This window comes from Gossypium hirsutum, chromosome A07 (assembly GCF_007990345.1).
Source record: "Gossypium hirsutum isolate 1008001.06 chromosome A07, Gossypium_hirsutum_v2.1, whole genome shotgun sequence".
NCBI lineage: Eukaryota > Viridiplantae > Streptophyta > Magnoliopsida > Malvales > Malvaceae > Gossypium > Gossypium hirsutum.
In genome coordinates this window covers 23,700,197-23,716,989 of record NC_053430.1, presented here as the reverse complement: position 1 = coordinate 23,716,989, position 16,793 = coordinate 23,700,197, and the positions used below count along the sequence as shown (strand labels likewise).

At 38.2% G+C, this 16,793-nt stretch overlaps 1 protein-coding gene across 1 annotated transcript; it reads right to left on the bottom strand.

The window, feature by feature from the left end:
- Window positions 1–11,015: 11,015 nt before the first annotated feature.
- On the bottom strand, window positions 11,016–11,615 carry LOC107955884 (uncharacterized). Its single transcript, XM_016891668.2, has 2 exons — window positions 11,440–11,615; window positions 11,016–11,376 (listed from the first exon to the last, which is right to left on the bottom strand). The coding sequence occupies exons 1-2, from the start codon at window positions 11,613–11,615 to the stop codon at window positions 11,016–11,018; spliced, it is 537 nt and encodes a 178-aa protein (XP_016747157.1).
- Window positions 11,616–16,793: the final 5,178 nt, after the last annotated feature.

Sequence of the window (16,793 nt, the reverse complement as noted above, 5' to 3'; positions counted from 1 at the left end):
GTAACGTTTAATGTTCTTAAAGTTATGAAATTTCCTAATCCAATAGAGGAATGTTCAGTAGTGGAGGAGCTAGAAATCTTTGTTTCTATAGAATAGAAGAACAATTTTGAAGACCCATTGGAGAACACTAGGGTTTGAGCTATTGGAAGATGAAAAAGATAATGAAAACATGGCTTTGATGGAAGCCAATCTGAGGGATTATGTTCAATAAGCACGATTTGAACCACTAGAATTGGAAGTTCAGGAATTTAAGCTACTTCCTTCCCATTTAAAATACATTTATTTAGGTAATTGTTCTACTTTACTTGTGATTGTTTAAGTAGAATTAACAGAACACTAAGAAAAGCAATTGATCGAAGTATTAAAGAAATTTAAAAAAGGCGATCAATTGGACCATAGCTGATACTCGAGGTATAAGCCATTCTTTCTGTATGCTTAAAATTATCCTAGATAAGGGAGAAAAAGCTAGGATTGATGGGAAAAAGAGACTCAACCCAATCATGAAAGAGGTAGTTCAAAAATAAGTGATCAAATGGCTAGATGCAAGAATTATCTACCCCATCTTAGATAGTTCATGTTCATGGGTAAGTCTGGTACAATGTGTACCAAAAAATACAGAATCACTATTGTCGAGAATGAACATAATAAGTTAATACTAACAAAAACTATCACGGGTTGGAGAATCTGTATTGATTACAAAAACTTGAACAAAGCAACTCGGAAGGACCATTTTCCACTACCTTTTATGGATAAGATGTTAGATCAATTAGCAGGTAACGAATATTACTATTTCTTATATGGATATTCGGAATACAACCAAATAGTTGTAACCCTAAAAGACCAACACAAAACCATTTTTACTTACCCATACGGTACATTTTCTTTTAGGCAAATGCCTTTCGGTTTATGTGATGCACTTGCCACATTTCAGCGCTGCATAGTGACAATATTTACTGATATGGTAGAGAATTTTGTTGAGGTTTTCATGGATGATTTTTCTATTTTTGGTAATACTTACGATGTTTGTTTGAGTAATTTGGCTAAGGTACTTAAAAGATACGAGGAGAAAAATCTTGTCCTTAAGTAGGAGAAATGTCATTTTATGGTTAAGGAGGGAATTTTCTTAGGGCATAAAATTTCCAAAAGAGGAATTGAAGCTGATAAAGCAAAGGTAGACGTGATTGAAAATTTACCACCTCTAGTTAGTGTGAAAGGAGTTCGGAGTTTCTTAGGCCATGCTGGATTTTACCAAAAGTTTATAAAAGACTTTTCAAAAATTTCTAAGCTTTTGTGTAAGCTATTACAGAAAGATACTATATTTGAGTTTTACAAAGCATGCTTGAAAGCTTTTGAAGAGTTTAAAAGTTGGTTAATCTCAGCCCCAATAATTGTTACACCTGATTGGAACTCACATTTTGAATTGATGTATGATGCAAGTGATTTCGCTATTGGAGCTGTGATGGGTCAAAGAATGAATAAAGTATTTCACCATATCTACTCTGCAAGCAAAACCTTGACAAGAGCCTAGCTCAACTACATGGTAACTAAAAAACAACTCTTTGCTATAGTTTTTACTTTTGACAAGTTTCGTTCATATCTTATAGGTACCAAAGTGACAGTTTTACCAATCATGTGGCCATTAAATATTAACCACAAAGAAATATACTAAATCGAGGCTAATTCGATAGATACTCTTACTCCAAGAATTTTCCTTGAGATCTAAGATAGAAAAGGTGTTGAAAATCAAGTAGTCGGTCCCTTGTCGAGGTTAGAGCAAAAAGAGGTAACTCACTCACTTGTTCCTATCAATGAGAATTTCCCAGATAAGCATATATTTGAGGTAAATCAAAATCATAAAATACCTTTGTTTTTTTATTATGCAAATTATTTAGCATGTGGAATAATTCATCGAGAAATTACATACCAACAAAGGAAGAAATTCCTTCATGATAATCAATATTATTTATGGGAGGATACGTTTTTGTTTAAAAAATGTGCAGATAACATAATCAGAAAGTACATAGCTGAAAGTGAAATTGATGAGATCTTGTACCACTGCCATTCATCTCTAACTGGGAGACACTTTGGTGGTTATCGCACTGCAACGAAGATCTTACAAGCAAGATTCTTTTGGCCTATAGATGTTCAAGGTTGCGTATGCATATGTGAAAAATTGTGATAGATTCCAGAGGACTGGAAGCATATCAATAAGGAACAAGATGCCCTTGACAAATATTTTAGACGTAAAATTATTTAACGTATGGAGTATCGACTTTCTAGGTTCATTTCCTTCTTCTTATAGTAATAGGTATATCCTCATGGTCGTCAACTACGTATCCAAGTGGGTTGAAACTAAAGTATACCCAATGAATGAAGCTAAGGTAGTCATGCGTTTCCTACATAAGCATGTGTTTACATGGTTTGTGACTCCTAGAGTTATAATTAGTGATGAATAATCACACTTTGTAAACAGATGGCTTAAGTGGTTGCTTGACAAGTACGATGTGAAACACAAAATTGTCACTGCCTATCATCCACAATCAAATGGGCAAGTTGAATGGGTAAACCATGAGATCAGAAGAATCCTTGAGAAAGTGGTGTGACCTAATAGAAAAGATTGGTCTCGAAGGCTTGATGATGCTTTATAGGCCTATCGAACAACTTTTAAGACACCTTCAAGAATGACTCATTATCAGTTAATCTTAGGAAAGGCATGTCATTTGCCATTTAAGTTGGAAAATAAAGCTCACTAAACTTTGAAACAATTAAATTTGGGTCTTAAGCAAGCCGGTGAGAGAAGGATGTTACAACCTAATAAGCTTGAAGAGTTAAGGTTATTTCCATACGAGAATGCCAAAATGTATAAAGAGAAGTCTAAAATATGGCATAACAGTCGTATACAACCTCGTGAATTCAAAGAAGGATAGAAAGTGTTGTTGTTTAATTCAAGGCTAAAGTTATTTCCGGGAAAGCTAAAATCCTGATGTAAAGAACCTTATACCATCTACAAAGTTTATCCATAAGGAGCTGTGTAACACACCGAACCCGGCCCAGACATTATGGCAGAATCCGGTGTGTCACACCAAAGTATCTTTGCGAAAACTTTAGTGAGTCAAGTTCTTTGCTATTACCAAATCATCTTGTCAAAACATTTTACCAGATTAATTGCTTTTGATAAGCTAATCTGTTTAAGATTTGCGGAAGCTTTTAAAACCTTGAAGTTAAGATACGTGTTTTTGAAAAATAGTTATTATTTTGGAAACACGACTTCTTAAAACTAGCAGTTTTAAGTAAATAAATAAAAGCCCAATTAAAAATTATATCCCATAAATGGCCTTATTACAAAAGCATAAACCCAAAATGAATCTTTAAGTTTAAATAAATCCAAATGTAAATTAATTGTAGTCGTGTGGCCACCACTGTGTCCCTCGCAGCACCAAATCGCTTATAGCTGGGGATTACCTACACAGACGAAAAGAAAGAGTGAGTTTACGAAAACTCAGTGTGCAACCCCCTATCAGTCGATCAGTATATAGCATACAGTAATAGACTGAGCTTCGGCCTATTCAGAAGTAGTACAGAGTGGGCCTTAGCCCAATACAATAACAAAACAGTATAGTAATGCAACCCAACCCAATCTAGCCAACACACTACTCCATACCACCAACACACCATGTGGGGACAAAGTCGACCCACCCAACCAACACACCAATATCGCAGCAAAGCTGCCAGCAATAATATCGCAGCAGAGCTGCCAGTATCAATATATATGGCAAAGCCACCAGTAACAGTACACTTCCTCCTTAACAGAATCCTAACCCCATGCAAAATGTCATGTCATAAATCATACGTGTATGCAGAATGTCATGCTCAATACAGTCATATACTTATCTTAGACACATTAGTCACTATATCACTAGGGGTTTAGCGGCCATAACGGTGTAGATGGGCCCGAGGCCCATTATTCAACCTAAGTGGACCCACACGCTCAAGTGGCCCATTTAGCCCAGGTTTAGCCATGGCTATGCTAACTACACAGCCCAGCCCAGTATTTTCCACGTATTATGGGTCCTATCTGTGTGGAGCCCACTAGCCCATTAGGCCCACACGGCCTATTCTAGCCCAAAACAGCTTAAGCCCATGAGGACACCTATGGTGGCCTCTACAGTCTTATGCCCATGATTCGTGGGCTTGGTTTACCACTCGAGCGATCGCACGCTCGTGCGACCTCAAACACTGTATTTTTGGCTTTTCGGCTTTCGCTGATTTGCAGTTGAAAGGAGGTGTAGTTACACACCTGGTTACGAATACTTGTAAAATGCCTTCGAACACGAACCTACATTAATCAAGGTATTTGGTTAAACATTTGGCATTAGGGTCAACTCCCTCTTACTAATACTTAATCCCAAAAAGAACAACAACAACACTTACTTTAATCCACGAATGAAGTTTAACCCGTCAATAATGTTAATCAAAGGTTGGCCACACCCTCTTTTGCTGAAAGCTGTATTATCCAGGGAACCCATTAACAAAAATCGTATAATCCAAAGATTTGAATCGAAACCTATTGCCTAAATAACACTCAAAACCAAAGATAGGGCATTCGGCCAACACCCCACATGTTAGCCCACATACTTACCTTAAATCGAGTGATAAGAAAACTGTTTCGACCGCTAAATATCACCAAAACTCCTTTACTTCTCGAGGAAACTTCTGATAATCAAAAGAATAGCACACCTAAAAGAAGAGGACAAGAATTGGCTATAAGAGAACAAGAGAAGGGAGGAGCATTCGACTTAAAGCAGAGGTAACAAGAAAAAGATTAAAGAAAAACAAGCAAGAGTCAAATGTACAGTCGTCAAACTGCAACAAGATGAAGAGATGACGAGGAAATAATCGGTCATGAACTAATAACACCAACCGAAATGGATGAAAAAGATGAGAAGAAAGGATAGTGAACAACTGGTTCGCCAACAAAAAGGGAGCAAAGAGGGAATAAGGAAAAGAAACATAGAGAAGAGAGAAAAGAGAGGTTCAGCTAGGAGAGAAAACCAAAGAACAGAAACCACAAACCTGAAATGTACAAAGAAACACTCAGCTTACCAGCAATTGACCAAAGTGCAATTTACATTTTTACGAACCAAAAATATTCGGGCAAAAAGAAAAAATGCAAAAGAAAAGTGCCAAAATGAGAAAGCAAAACAAGGAATACTCCCCCAAAAGAGTTACAACTGAAATTCTGAGTAGCTAGAAACCCAATTCGGCACTACTACATCCACACCCTCAAACTCTTTGATTTTCTCCTAATATCTCTCCTTGATTCTCTCCACAAAACACTCCAACATCCATTCAAACTCTATTCAAACTCTCATGACCAATTCAACCTCAGAGTCTCAGTCCAACACCACTACTTACCCAGCTCAACAGCAAAATAATTACTCCACTAACCAACCCAGGACTCGAGCTCAAGTCCCCTAGCAGAAGCAACACACCACCTTGCCACTAGACCACACGCTATCTTTGTGTCATGAAACAAGTACTTTTATTTGTAAGGCCTATATGACAGTGTCCAGATTCATTTAAGAGCAATACTGAAAATTAACAATAGCTAAGACTTAAACCCAGGCTTCTCAAACACTCCCAACCCCACTCAAATCACTAAGCCAGTAAAGCAAACATGTAACTTGTGTCAGATAATACCAAAATTAAAGACTCCAAATTTTGGGGGTGTTACAACTCTACCCCCTTAAACAAATTTCGACCTTGAAATTTACCTGATTAGAAAAGATAAGGGTATTCTTATTGTATAGCCTCCTCAGGTTCCCACGTGGCTTTCTCTGAGCTATGATTACGCGAAAGTACTTTAACTAGTGGAATAGATTTCTTCCTCAGTACCTTAACCTCACGGTCCAATATCTGCACTGGTTCCTCCTCGAAGGTCAGATCTGGCCTAACCTCGATCTCCTCGACTGGTACAATATGTGTGGGATCAGAGCGATAACGCCTTAGCATGGAGACATGGAATACATCATGAATCAGGTCCAACTCTGGAGGCAACTCAAGTTGATAGGTGACCTGTCCCACACGTTTCAATATACGAAAAGGCCCAATAAACCTAGGGCTTAGCTTGCCCTTCCGTCCAAACCTCAGAATCTTCTTCCATGGTGAGACTTTAAAAAAGACATCATCCCCTACAGAATACTCAATCTCCTTACGTTTCAAGTCTCCATATGACTTCTATCTGTCTGACGCTATCTTTAAACGGTCTCAAATTAACCTTACCTTGTTTTCAATATCAGAAACTATTTCAGGCCCCAGAGCTCGTCGCTCACCCAACTCAGTCCAACATGTAGGAGTATGACACCTACGACCATATAATGCTTCGTACGGTGCCATCTGGATGCTGAACTGGTAGCAATTGTTATATATAAACTCTGCTAACGACAAGTAGTCTTTTGATAAATGCCAAATTATACATATTTTTACCCTAAATACTTAGCATATTTATGGATGTTTATTACTAGATTTGTGGATTTTGGTGCTCTTAATCTGGTTATTTCATGTTTTGTACTCAGGAGAGCACCAAAAGTCAAAATGAGCCAAAAACAAGAAAAAAAGGGGACAAAACAGACCAAATCGAGAAGATGACATGGCCTAAGCCTTGCCACACGGGCAGCTCACACGCCCATATCTTTCGAGGGTGTCGACCAAGGTTTTCACGATTCACATGGCCTGGCAATTGACCCACACGGCCGTGTGTAATTTAACGGATCGAATACTGCCTAGCAATCACATCACACGGCCGTGGCACACGGGCGTGTCCCTTTTTCAAGAAGCTATATTTTACACGGAAAAGGATACTTAGGGAGGAAGAAAGTCAATCCAAAGCCTATATAAACACCCTAAGTATGACTTAGAAAAAGGGTCCCCTCCAAAACTTTTCTAGAGTACAAAACCACATGCCGGGACGATCCATCCCAAAAGCTGGAGCTACTCCAAGACTGAAGATCTCTCTCAGAATTCCTTCAGGGGTTTTAGAGTTTTCTTTATGTTTCGTTATTTTCATACTTTTGAGATGTACTCTTATTTTATTATGAATTAAACCCCTTAGATACCTAAGGGGGTTGAAACCTATGATGGATCTTGTTATTATTATCTGAACTGTATGATAAATACTTGATTTGTTCTTAATTATGTGTTCTTAATGCTTGAGTTAATATTCTGGGTATTGATTCATGATTTGATGTGCTTATGCAGAGAAGCAAAAGTCCCTGTCTAAGAGTAGATTTGGCATAATTAAGTGAAGTTGATCGAATGCCTAGAAATAGGGTTACGAGATTTTGCTAGATTAGGGTGAAACCTAATATGGGAGTCCATAGATCGATTTACTATTTCCTTAGGGGTTTTAAATAAGAAAGAGATTTCGATTAATTCAACTAAGGGTTAGACGTTATTAGTCTCGAAAGAGATAATAATATAGGTTAAGGAGTCTCACGGATCAAGTCAAGTGAATAAATAGTCTGGTTCAGAGTCAGATAACAAGTGAAATCTAGGTGGATTCCTCCTTGGGTGTCGTCTTTATCAATTACTTTTCTTCAAATTTTTTTCCAAATTTTCTCTTTGCTTTAGTTTAATTAGTTAATTAGTTTAATAAACAACCCCTCTTTATTTCTAGGTTAAATAATAAAAAGATAGTTATTTCTAGTACTTTTGGTTCCCTTGGGTACGATATCCCGGTCTTGCCATTACTATACTATTGTTCGATAGGTGCGCTTGCCTTTTCGTCGTGATAATAGTTAGTCTAGGTTTGATCTTCATTATAAATATTTATTACTTGTTACGAATCACGTGATCATATTTCCAACTGCCTCGAAAATCAATCACACAGCTTCTTAGCATGTCCTCCAGTATCTGAATCACCCTCTCTGATTGACCGTCTGTCTGAGGATGGAACGCAGTACTAAAGTCCAACCTTGTACCCAGTGCCTCGTGTAACTTCTTCCAAAATTGAGATGTGAATCGAGGATCCCTGTCAGATATAATAGAAACTGGTACCCCATGCAGTCTCACAATCTCAGCCACATATAACTTAGTCAACTTCTACAGTGAATAATCAATACGGACAGGTATAAAACGGGCAGATTTAGTCAATCGATCTACGATAACCCATACTGAATCCTTCTTAATAGTCGTTAAGGGCAACCCACTCACAAAATCCATGGTTACCCTCTCCCACTTCCAGAGTGGAATTTTAACTGGCTGCAGTAAGCTTGAAGGCAGTTGATGCTTAGCCTTAACTTGCTGGCATGTCAGACACTTAAGTCCTGGCCAACAGTACAGCTCACGAAGATATATGTATAACTTGTTTCCACCAGGATGCATAGGATATGGACTACCATGTGCCTCTTGTAGTATAGACTGCCTCAGATCAGAATCTCTCGGAACACAGACTCTCCCACAAAAACACAGTACCCCTTCACTATTCAGTCCAAAATCCGAAATCTAACCATTTTCAACTTGTCAAAAACGAGGAACCAATGACCCATCCAACAACTGCTTACCCCTAATCTTTTCACTCCATGTCGGTTTAACTTGCATCTCAGCCATCAGGCTACCATCATCAAGCAAGCTGAGACGTGCAAACATCGCTCTTAAATCATCTACAGCCCTACGGCTCAGTACATCTGCTACCACATTAGCCTTACCAGGATGGTATTCAATTGAGCAGTCATAATCTTTGAGCAGCTCTCTCTACCGTCACTACCTAATATTCAACTCTTTCTGAGTGAGGAGGCACTTAAGGCTTTTATGATCAGTGTAAATGATACACTTCTCATCGTACAAGTAATGCCTTCAAATTTTTAGAGCAAATACCACCACGGCTAACTCCAATTCATGCGTAGGGTAATTCGCCTCATGGGTTTTAAGCTGACTAGACGCGTAAGCAACCACCTTACCCTCTTGCATCAACACACAGCCCAAACCAATGTGCGATGCATTGCTAAAAATAGTGAATTCCTTCCCATATTCTGACTGTATCAAAACAAGGGCCTCAGTCAAAACCTTCTTTAATTTCTCGAAACTTTCTTGCTGTCTATCACTCCAATCAAATGGTACTCCTTTACGTAGTAACTTAGTCAGAGGTGCAGCAATTAGTGAAAACTCCTCCACAAAGCGCTTGTAATATCCAATCAGACCCAGAAAACATCTAATCTCAGATACGGTCTTAGGTGGTTTCCAATCCAAAATAGGTTCAATTTTCTGAGGATCAACCCTAACCCCCTCGACAGAAACCACGTGACCCAAAAATATCACCTCGTGCAGCCAGAACTCACATTTTTTGAACTTAGCATATAACTGCTTCTCCCTTAAACTCTGCAGAACAACACGAAGATGCGCATCATGTTCTTTCTCAGTTCTCAAATACACCAGGATATCATCTATATCACGAACCGATCTAGATAGGGCTGGAACACTCGGTTCATCAGATCTATAAAGGTAGCTAGTGCATTCATCAGCCCAAACGGCATCACTAGGAACTCATAATGACCATAACGAGTCCTAAAAGTTGTCTTGTACACATTAGTCTCTTTAACTCTCAGCTGATGATACCGGGAATGAAGATCTATTTTTAAAATCGAAGCTCCATGCAGCTAATCAAATAAATCATCTATCCTCGGCAAAGGGTACTTATTCTTGATAATTAACTTGTCCAACTGTCGTTAGTCGATGCACATACGCATAGATCCATCCTTCTTCTTCATGAACAACACTGGTGCTCCCCATAGAGACACACTGGGTCGAATAAACCCTCGGTTCAGTAGTTCTTGAATTAGGGCTTTTAACTCCACCAGCTCCTTCATTGCCATCCTATAAGGGGCTATAGACACTAGAGCTGTTTCCGGTAGGAGCTCAATACTAAACTCGACCTCACGACACGGAGGAAACCCAAGGAGTTTATCAGGAAATACATCAGGAAATTCCTTAACATTTCTAATACCTTCAACCAAAGAACCCTCAGAATCAAATACACCAATGTAGGCTAGAAACGCCTCACAACCCTTGCGAACAAATTTCTCGGCCCTTAGTGCAGAGATTACATTTGATAGATAGCCCCTTCGCTCCCTAATCACAACTACCTCCTCATCCTCAGTATTCTTCAACACCATATGCTTAGCAGCACAATCCAAACTTCCACGGTATTTAACCAGCCAATCCATCCCCAAGATAAGGTTGAATTCACCAAACGGTAGCTCCATCAAATTCGCTGGAAAGATTACTCCTTAAATCTCTTGGGCACATTCCTAAACAACTTATCTACCCTTACTGACTGCCCCAGTGGACTTATCACAGTCATTTCACCAATAGTACTCACACACAAGATACCCAAGGTTCCAGATAAAGTGCATGCAATGTATGAGTGAGTAGAACCAATATCGATCAAAGCAGTATAAGGTACATTATGGATTAGGAACGTACCAGTTATAACATATGGGGTGTCTCCGTCCTATCGGTGATGTGCAGCGTATACTAGAGTGGGCTGCCTCACCTCAGTATTACCAGCACCTCTGCCAGGTGCACCACGACCTCGCTCCATACCATTTCCACCTTTGGCCTGACAACGGCCTTTCGGTGACTGTTGAACACCTCTCGCTGGCTATACATAACCCTATCTTATCCCTTGCATCTGAACAGGTCTCTGATGACAATTATTAACTTGATGCTCCATAGACCCACATATGAAACATGCCCCAATCTTCTTCCAACACTCACCCAGGTGATGTCTCCCACAATCTGCACAAGGCTGCGATCTCACAACAGAAACCCCAACTCGGACTGGCCCATCAAACTTAACCTTCTTTAGACCCACCAAACGGACCTAAAGACCCTAAATCCCTCTTATTTCTACTCCTATCCTTCTCTCGGTTCTTGCGCTCAGAGTGCTTCCTCTACGAAGCTATCAAGACTCGTAACTCATATTCAGTCGCCACTATCCCACGAGCATAACGGCTAAGTCATAAGAACTCTGCCTCATATTCTGCCACAGATTTATTCCCTTGGGTCAAGCTCAAAAATTCCCTTCTTCGGGTGTTCACATAACTTGCGCCCACATATTTCCCTTGGAAAGCTGCCTTAAAGAAATCCCATGTTAACCGATCGGCTTGAATACCCTCTCTCATGGTAAGCCACCACTGATAGGCTTCATCTTGCAGTAAAGAAACTGCGCCCTTTAGTTTTTGCTCAGAAGTGAAGTCAAGATTGTCCATTATTCTCTCCATAGCTTCCAACCAGTATTCAGCCACATTAGGGGCTACTCCAGAAATACCTCTAAAAACTTCCACTCCATTTGACCGGAGTCGTTCCGAAACTAACCCACTGCCCAAAGCACCCGTATTGGTTCCAGCAATTCTCTCCAGAATTCAGAGCATAGCCTAGGACAGTGCGTCATCCCCAGTACCTCGATCGTATGATCCTATCTCAGTTACCGGTGAAGTTGGTGCCTCCCTAGCCTCAATGTTAGGCATGTGGCCTGATGCCGAAGACCTAGCTTTAGCACTTTCACAGCCTCTATCGCGGCCTCTTGTACTCCTTCCATGAGTACCCCTTGTGCTCATATCAATTCGCGTATTATCTGGTTTAGAAGTTTTTTGAACCAATTAGTAATTTCAATAATTATTAACATATGGCTTATGAACAACAGTAATCAAAGTTGGTTTTCTTAGATCGAGGTTTCACTATAATTTTCAGTTTCCTACAGTTTCAGTTTACAGTAACTAAAGTATCACAATACCGTATCATGTCTAAAGTAATCTCAATATTGTATTTCAGTCTGATCAATCATCAGTTAGCAAGAAACTTACGGATTCAGCACTGGATACTCAGCGTGCCACACCTGCGAATCCTCCAAAATATTTCAAGAACAGTTTTCTAAAAATTTCAAACATTTTCAAAGCCCATTCCACAGCCAAATTTTGTAACTTAGTCTGATACCACTAAGTATAACACCCCGAACATCCCGAACTCAGCCCAGACGTTATGGCTAAATTCGGTGTGTCACACCGAAGTATCGTTGGGAAAACTTTAGTGAGTCAAGTTCTTTGCTATTACCAAATTATCTTGTCAAAACATTTTACCAAATTAATTGCTTTTGATATGCTAATCAATTTAATATTTGCAGAAGCTTTTAAAACCTTGAAGTTGAAACACGTGTTTTTGAAAAAAAGTTATTATTTTAGAAACACGACTTCTTAAAACTAGCAGTTAAAGCAAATAAATAGAAGCCCAATTAAAAATTATATCCCAAAAATGGCCTTATTACAAAAGCATAAACCCAAAACGAATCTTTAAGTTTAAATAAATCCAAATGTAAATTAATTGCAGTCGTGTGGCCACCTCAGAGTCTCTCGCAGCACTAAATCTCTTATAGCTGGAGATTACCTGCACAGTCGAAAAGAAAGAGTGAGTTTACAAAAACTCAATGTGCAACCCCCTACAGTCAATCAGTTTACAGTATACAGTAACAAACTAGACCTGAGCCCAATACAATAACAAAATATTACAGTAATGCAACCCAACCCAATCCAGCCAACACACAACTTCATACCACCAACACACCATGTAGGGACAAAGTCGACCCACCTAGCCAACACACTAATATCGTAGCATAGATGCCAGTAATAATATCGCAGCAAAGCTGCCAATAACAGTAACGTAGCAGAGCTACCAATATCAGTATATGTGGTAAAGCCACTAGTAACAGTACACTTCCTCCTTAACAGAATCCCAACCCCATGCAGAATGTCATGACATAAATCATACGTGTATGCAGAATGTCATGCTCAATACAATCATAAACTTATCTTAGACACATTAGTCATTATATCACTAGGGGTTTAGCGGCCATAACGGTATAGATGGGCCCAAGGCCCATTATTCAGCCTAAGTGGGCCCACATGCTCAAGTGGCCCATTTAGCCTTGGTTTAGCCATGGCTATGCTAACTACACAACCCAGCCCAGTATTTGCCACGTATTGTGGGTCCTATTTGTGTGGAGCCCACGAGCCTATTGGGCCACACGGCCCATTCTGGCCCAACATGGCCCAAAATAGCTTAAGCCCATGAGGACACCCATAGTGGCTTCTACAATCTTACGCCCATGATTCATGGGCTTGGTTTACCACTCGAGCGATCGCACGCTCGTGTGACCTCAAATACCGTATTTTTGGTTTTTCAGCTTTTGCCGATTTGCAGTTTAAAGGAGGTGTAGTTACACACCTGGTTGTGAATACTTGCAAAATGCTTTCAAACACGAACCTACATTAATCAAAGACATTTAGTTAAATGTTTGGCATTAAGGTCAACACCCTCTTACCAATACTTAATCTTAAAAAGAACAGCAACACTTGCCTTAATCCACAAATGAAGTTTAACCCGTCAATAATGTTAATCGAAGGTTGGCCACACCCTCTTTTGTTGAAAAAATACATTATCCAGGGAACCCATTAACAACAATCATATAATCTAAAGATTTGAATCGAAACCTATTGCCTCAATAACACTCAAAACCAAAGATAGGGCATTCAGCCAACATCCCACATGTTAGCCCATATACTTACCTTAAATCGAGTGATAAGAAAATGGTTTTGATGGCTAAATATCACAAAAACTCCTTCACTTCTCGAGGAAACTTCTGAGAATCAAAAGAATAGCACACCTAAAAGAAGAGGACAAGAGTCGGCTATAAGAGAACAAGATAAGGGAGGAACATTCTACTTAAAGTAGAGGCAATAAAAAAAGATTAAAGAAAAACAAGTAAGAGTCGAATGTACCTACGACAGTCGTCAAACCGTAACAAGATGAAGAGATGAGGAGGAGAGAATCAGTCATGAACCAATGACACCAACTGAAATGGATGAAAAAGAGGAGAAAAAAAGACAGTGAGCAACCGATTTACCAACAAAAAGGGAGCAAAGAGGGAAGAAGGAAAAGAAACACAAAGAAGAGAGAAAAGAGAGGTTCGGCTAGGAGAGAAAATCGAAGGACAAAAACCACAAACCCAAAAGGTACAAAGAAACGCCCAGCTTACCAGCAATTGACCAAAGTGCGATTTACATTTTTACGAACCAAAAATATTTGGCTAGAGAGAAAAATGCAAAACAAAAGTGCCAAAATGAAAAACTGAAACAAGGAATACCCCCCCAAAAAGAGTTACAGTCAAAATTCTGAGTAGCTAGAAACCCAATTCAGCTCTACTACATCCACACCCTCAAACTCATTGATTTTCTCCTAATATCTCTCCCTGATTCTGTCTACAAAACTGTAACGGCCAATATTTCACGGGCACCTCATAAGTGAATTTAGGGCCTCCGTCTTAGGAAAACGAGTCCGTAAATATTTATTAAAAATATTTACGAAGTTAGTTATGGGTTGAATTAGATTTTGATTAGGTGAATTTAGTTTAATTAGAAGTAATTATTAAAAAGGACTAAATTGAATAGAGCATAAAAGATTAATTTTAAAATAGAGAAAAATAACAAGGGACTAAATTAGTAATCAAACCAAATTAGTGACATGTGTATGCTAGAGAATGAGTACATGTGTATTTAAATTATTAGTACAAATGTATAATATATATATTTACTTATTTATTAAGTAAAAGATATTTACTTATTATTATTATTATTATTATTATTATTATTGTGTCATATTATAATTTACAAATGGTGACAAATGTATGGTGTGGGATTAATACATGTGTACATGTGTGTATGAATACAGATGTAGGATTTTTATTTGTATTAATTAGATATTTTATTAATTATTAATTTAGTAAATGAAAGTAATAATAAACAAATCATAAAAAATAGAATACAAAAGTTACAGAGAAAGTCATGAAATTTGGGGAAAGAAAGAAGAAAAGAAAAGAAAAAGGAGAAATTAGGGTTTGAAAGCTTGGAAGTTAAATTGGTAAGTCAATTAAGTCCCTTTCTTTGTGATTTTGATGTTTTTGGAGTCTTAGTGAAATAATAAAATCAAATATTTCTGGTTAATTGAGCTATTGAATGAAATGAGAAAATGATATTGTAAGATGGAATGTGATATGAAATTTGTAAAGAGATTGAAGACATGAACCAAAGGTTCATGAAGTGTTTATATTTGAAATGTGAATTGAATAATTATATGTGGTTGAGAGATGAATCAAAGGTTTATGAGTTATTTGAAATCTCATTGATGATTTATTGGATCTATCATTGGAAATGATATAATGGAAATATGATAGTTTGGTATGAATTTATATGTATGATTTGTATGTATGATTTACTAATTATCTATGTATGTTATGATATTTTATTGTTGTTATAATTTGAATTATGATAATACCACTGAGTATATCCAATACTCAGCGTACGGTTGTTTTCCGTGTGCAAGTTAGGTAAAGTTGAAGTTCTGTCAAGCATCCGAGTCAATCCCGACATCAGCTCAATTTTGGTGATGCATCTATCTTTTAGAAATGTGGCATGTACTAGGTTTGGTGTTTGTCACTTGTAAATTATTTATATTTTGACTGTAAATGTGGTGCATAATCCTTAAAAGGTAATGAAATGAATGAATGAAAATTTTCTAAGCTTGAAAGGTTTGATGAATGTTATTTGATCAACATTTATAAGTAAATGTTTTGGGCATGAATTAGGTGTGTTTAGTATGTGAAAATAGCTTAAAAATGGTGAAAAATTATGTTTTCACACGGCCAAGTCACATGGGCGTGTGCCCAAGCCGTGTGGCAAAGTCAGACTTGCCCACAGGTTAGTCCCACAGCCGTGTGAGTAAGTCAGATCTGCCCAAGGGCAGGCCACACAAGCATGTTCCAGGCCACATGGGCGTGTGCCCCTTTTCTCAAGAAAAAGTTTTCAAAGTTTCCAGTTTAATTCCAAAACACTTCCTAAGTATATTTTGGGCCTCTTAAGTCTATATTAGGGTCTTAAATATGGAATTTTAAAAATTTTAAATTGAAATATAGATTTATGACTCGATGTTGTTCATTATTAGTGTTTAATTCTGGTAATGCCTCGTAAACCTGTTCCGGTAGCGGGTTAAGATTAAGGGGTGTTACATTTTATTGGTATCAGAGCTATCAGGTTTAGCCGATTCTTGAATTATATCGAGCTCGTAAGTGAGTCTCGAAGTACATGCCATAGTCAAGTCAAAACTGAGTCGGGATTTTTGGATGCTGACCTATCTAATTGTTTTTTTTGTATAGATTAAAAATGTCTGATGAAGACCTTGATGATATAAATGAAGAAATTTTCACTGAGGATGAAGAGTCATATGATTTAGACGAAACGGAACCAGCTACTCCCAGTGTAAATCCAGTTAGAAACCAACCCCCTAATATAGAAAGAGTTGATCCGTCCATAGCTGAAAATTGGATGGAGTCGACCAAGAGAGTATTGCAACAACTAGAATGCACCCCTCAGGAAAGTCTATTATGTGTTGTATCATTACTACAAGGGGGAAACTTACGTATGGTGGGAATCAGTAGTTTGACATTTACCCGAGAATCAGATAACTTGGGATCTATTTCAGAAAGAGTTTCAAAAGTAATATATCGAAGACAAGAAGCAAGAGTTTTTTATGTTGAAACAGGGTGACATGTCAGTAATAGATTATGAAAGGGAATTATCGAGACTTAGAAGATACGCCTAAGAGTTTATTCCAACTGAAGTTGACAGTTGTAAGAGATTTTTATGGGGTCTACGAGATAAGATCAAATTACAGTTGGTATCTCAACGTAT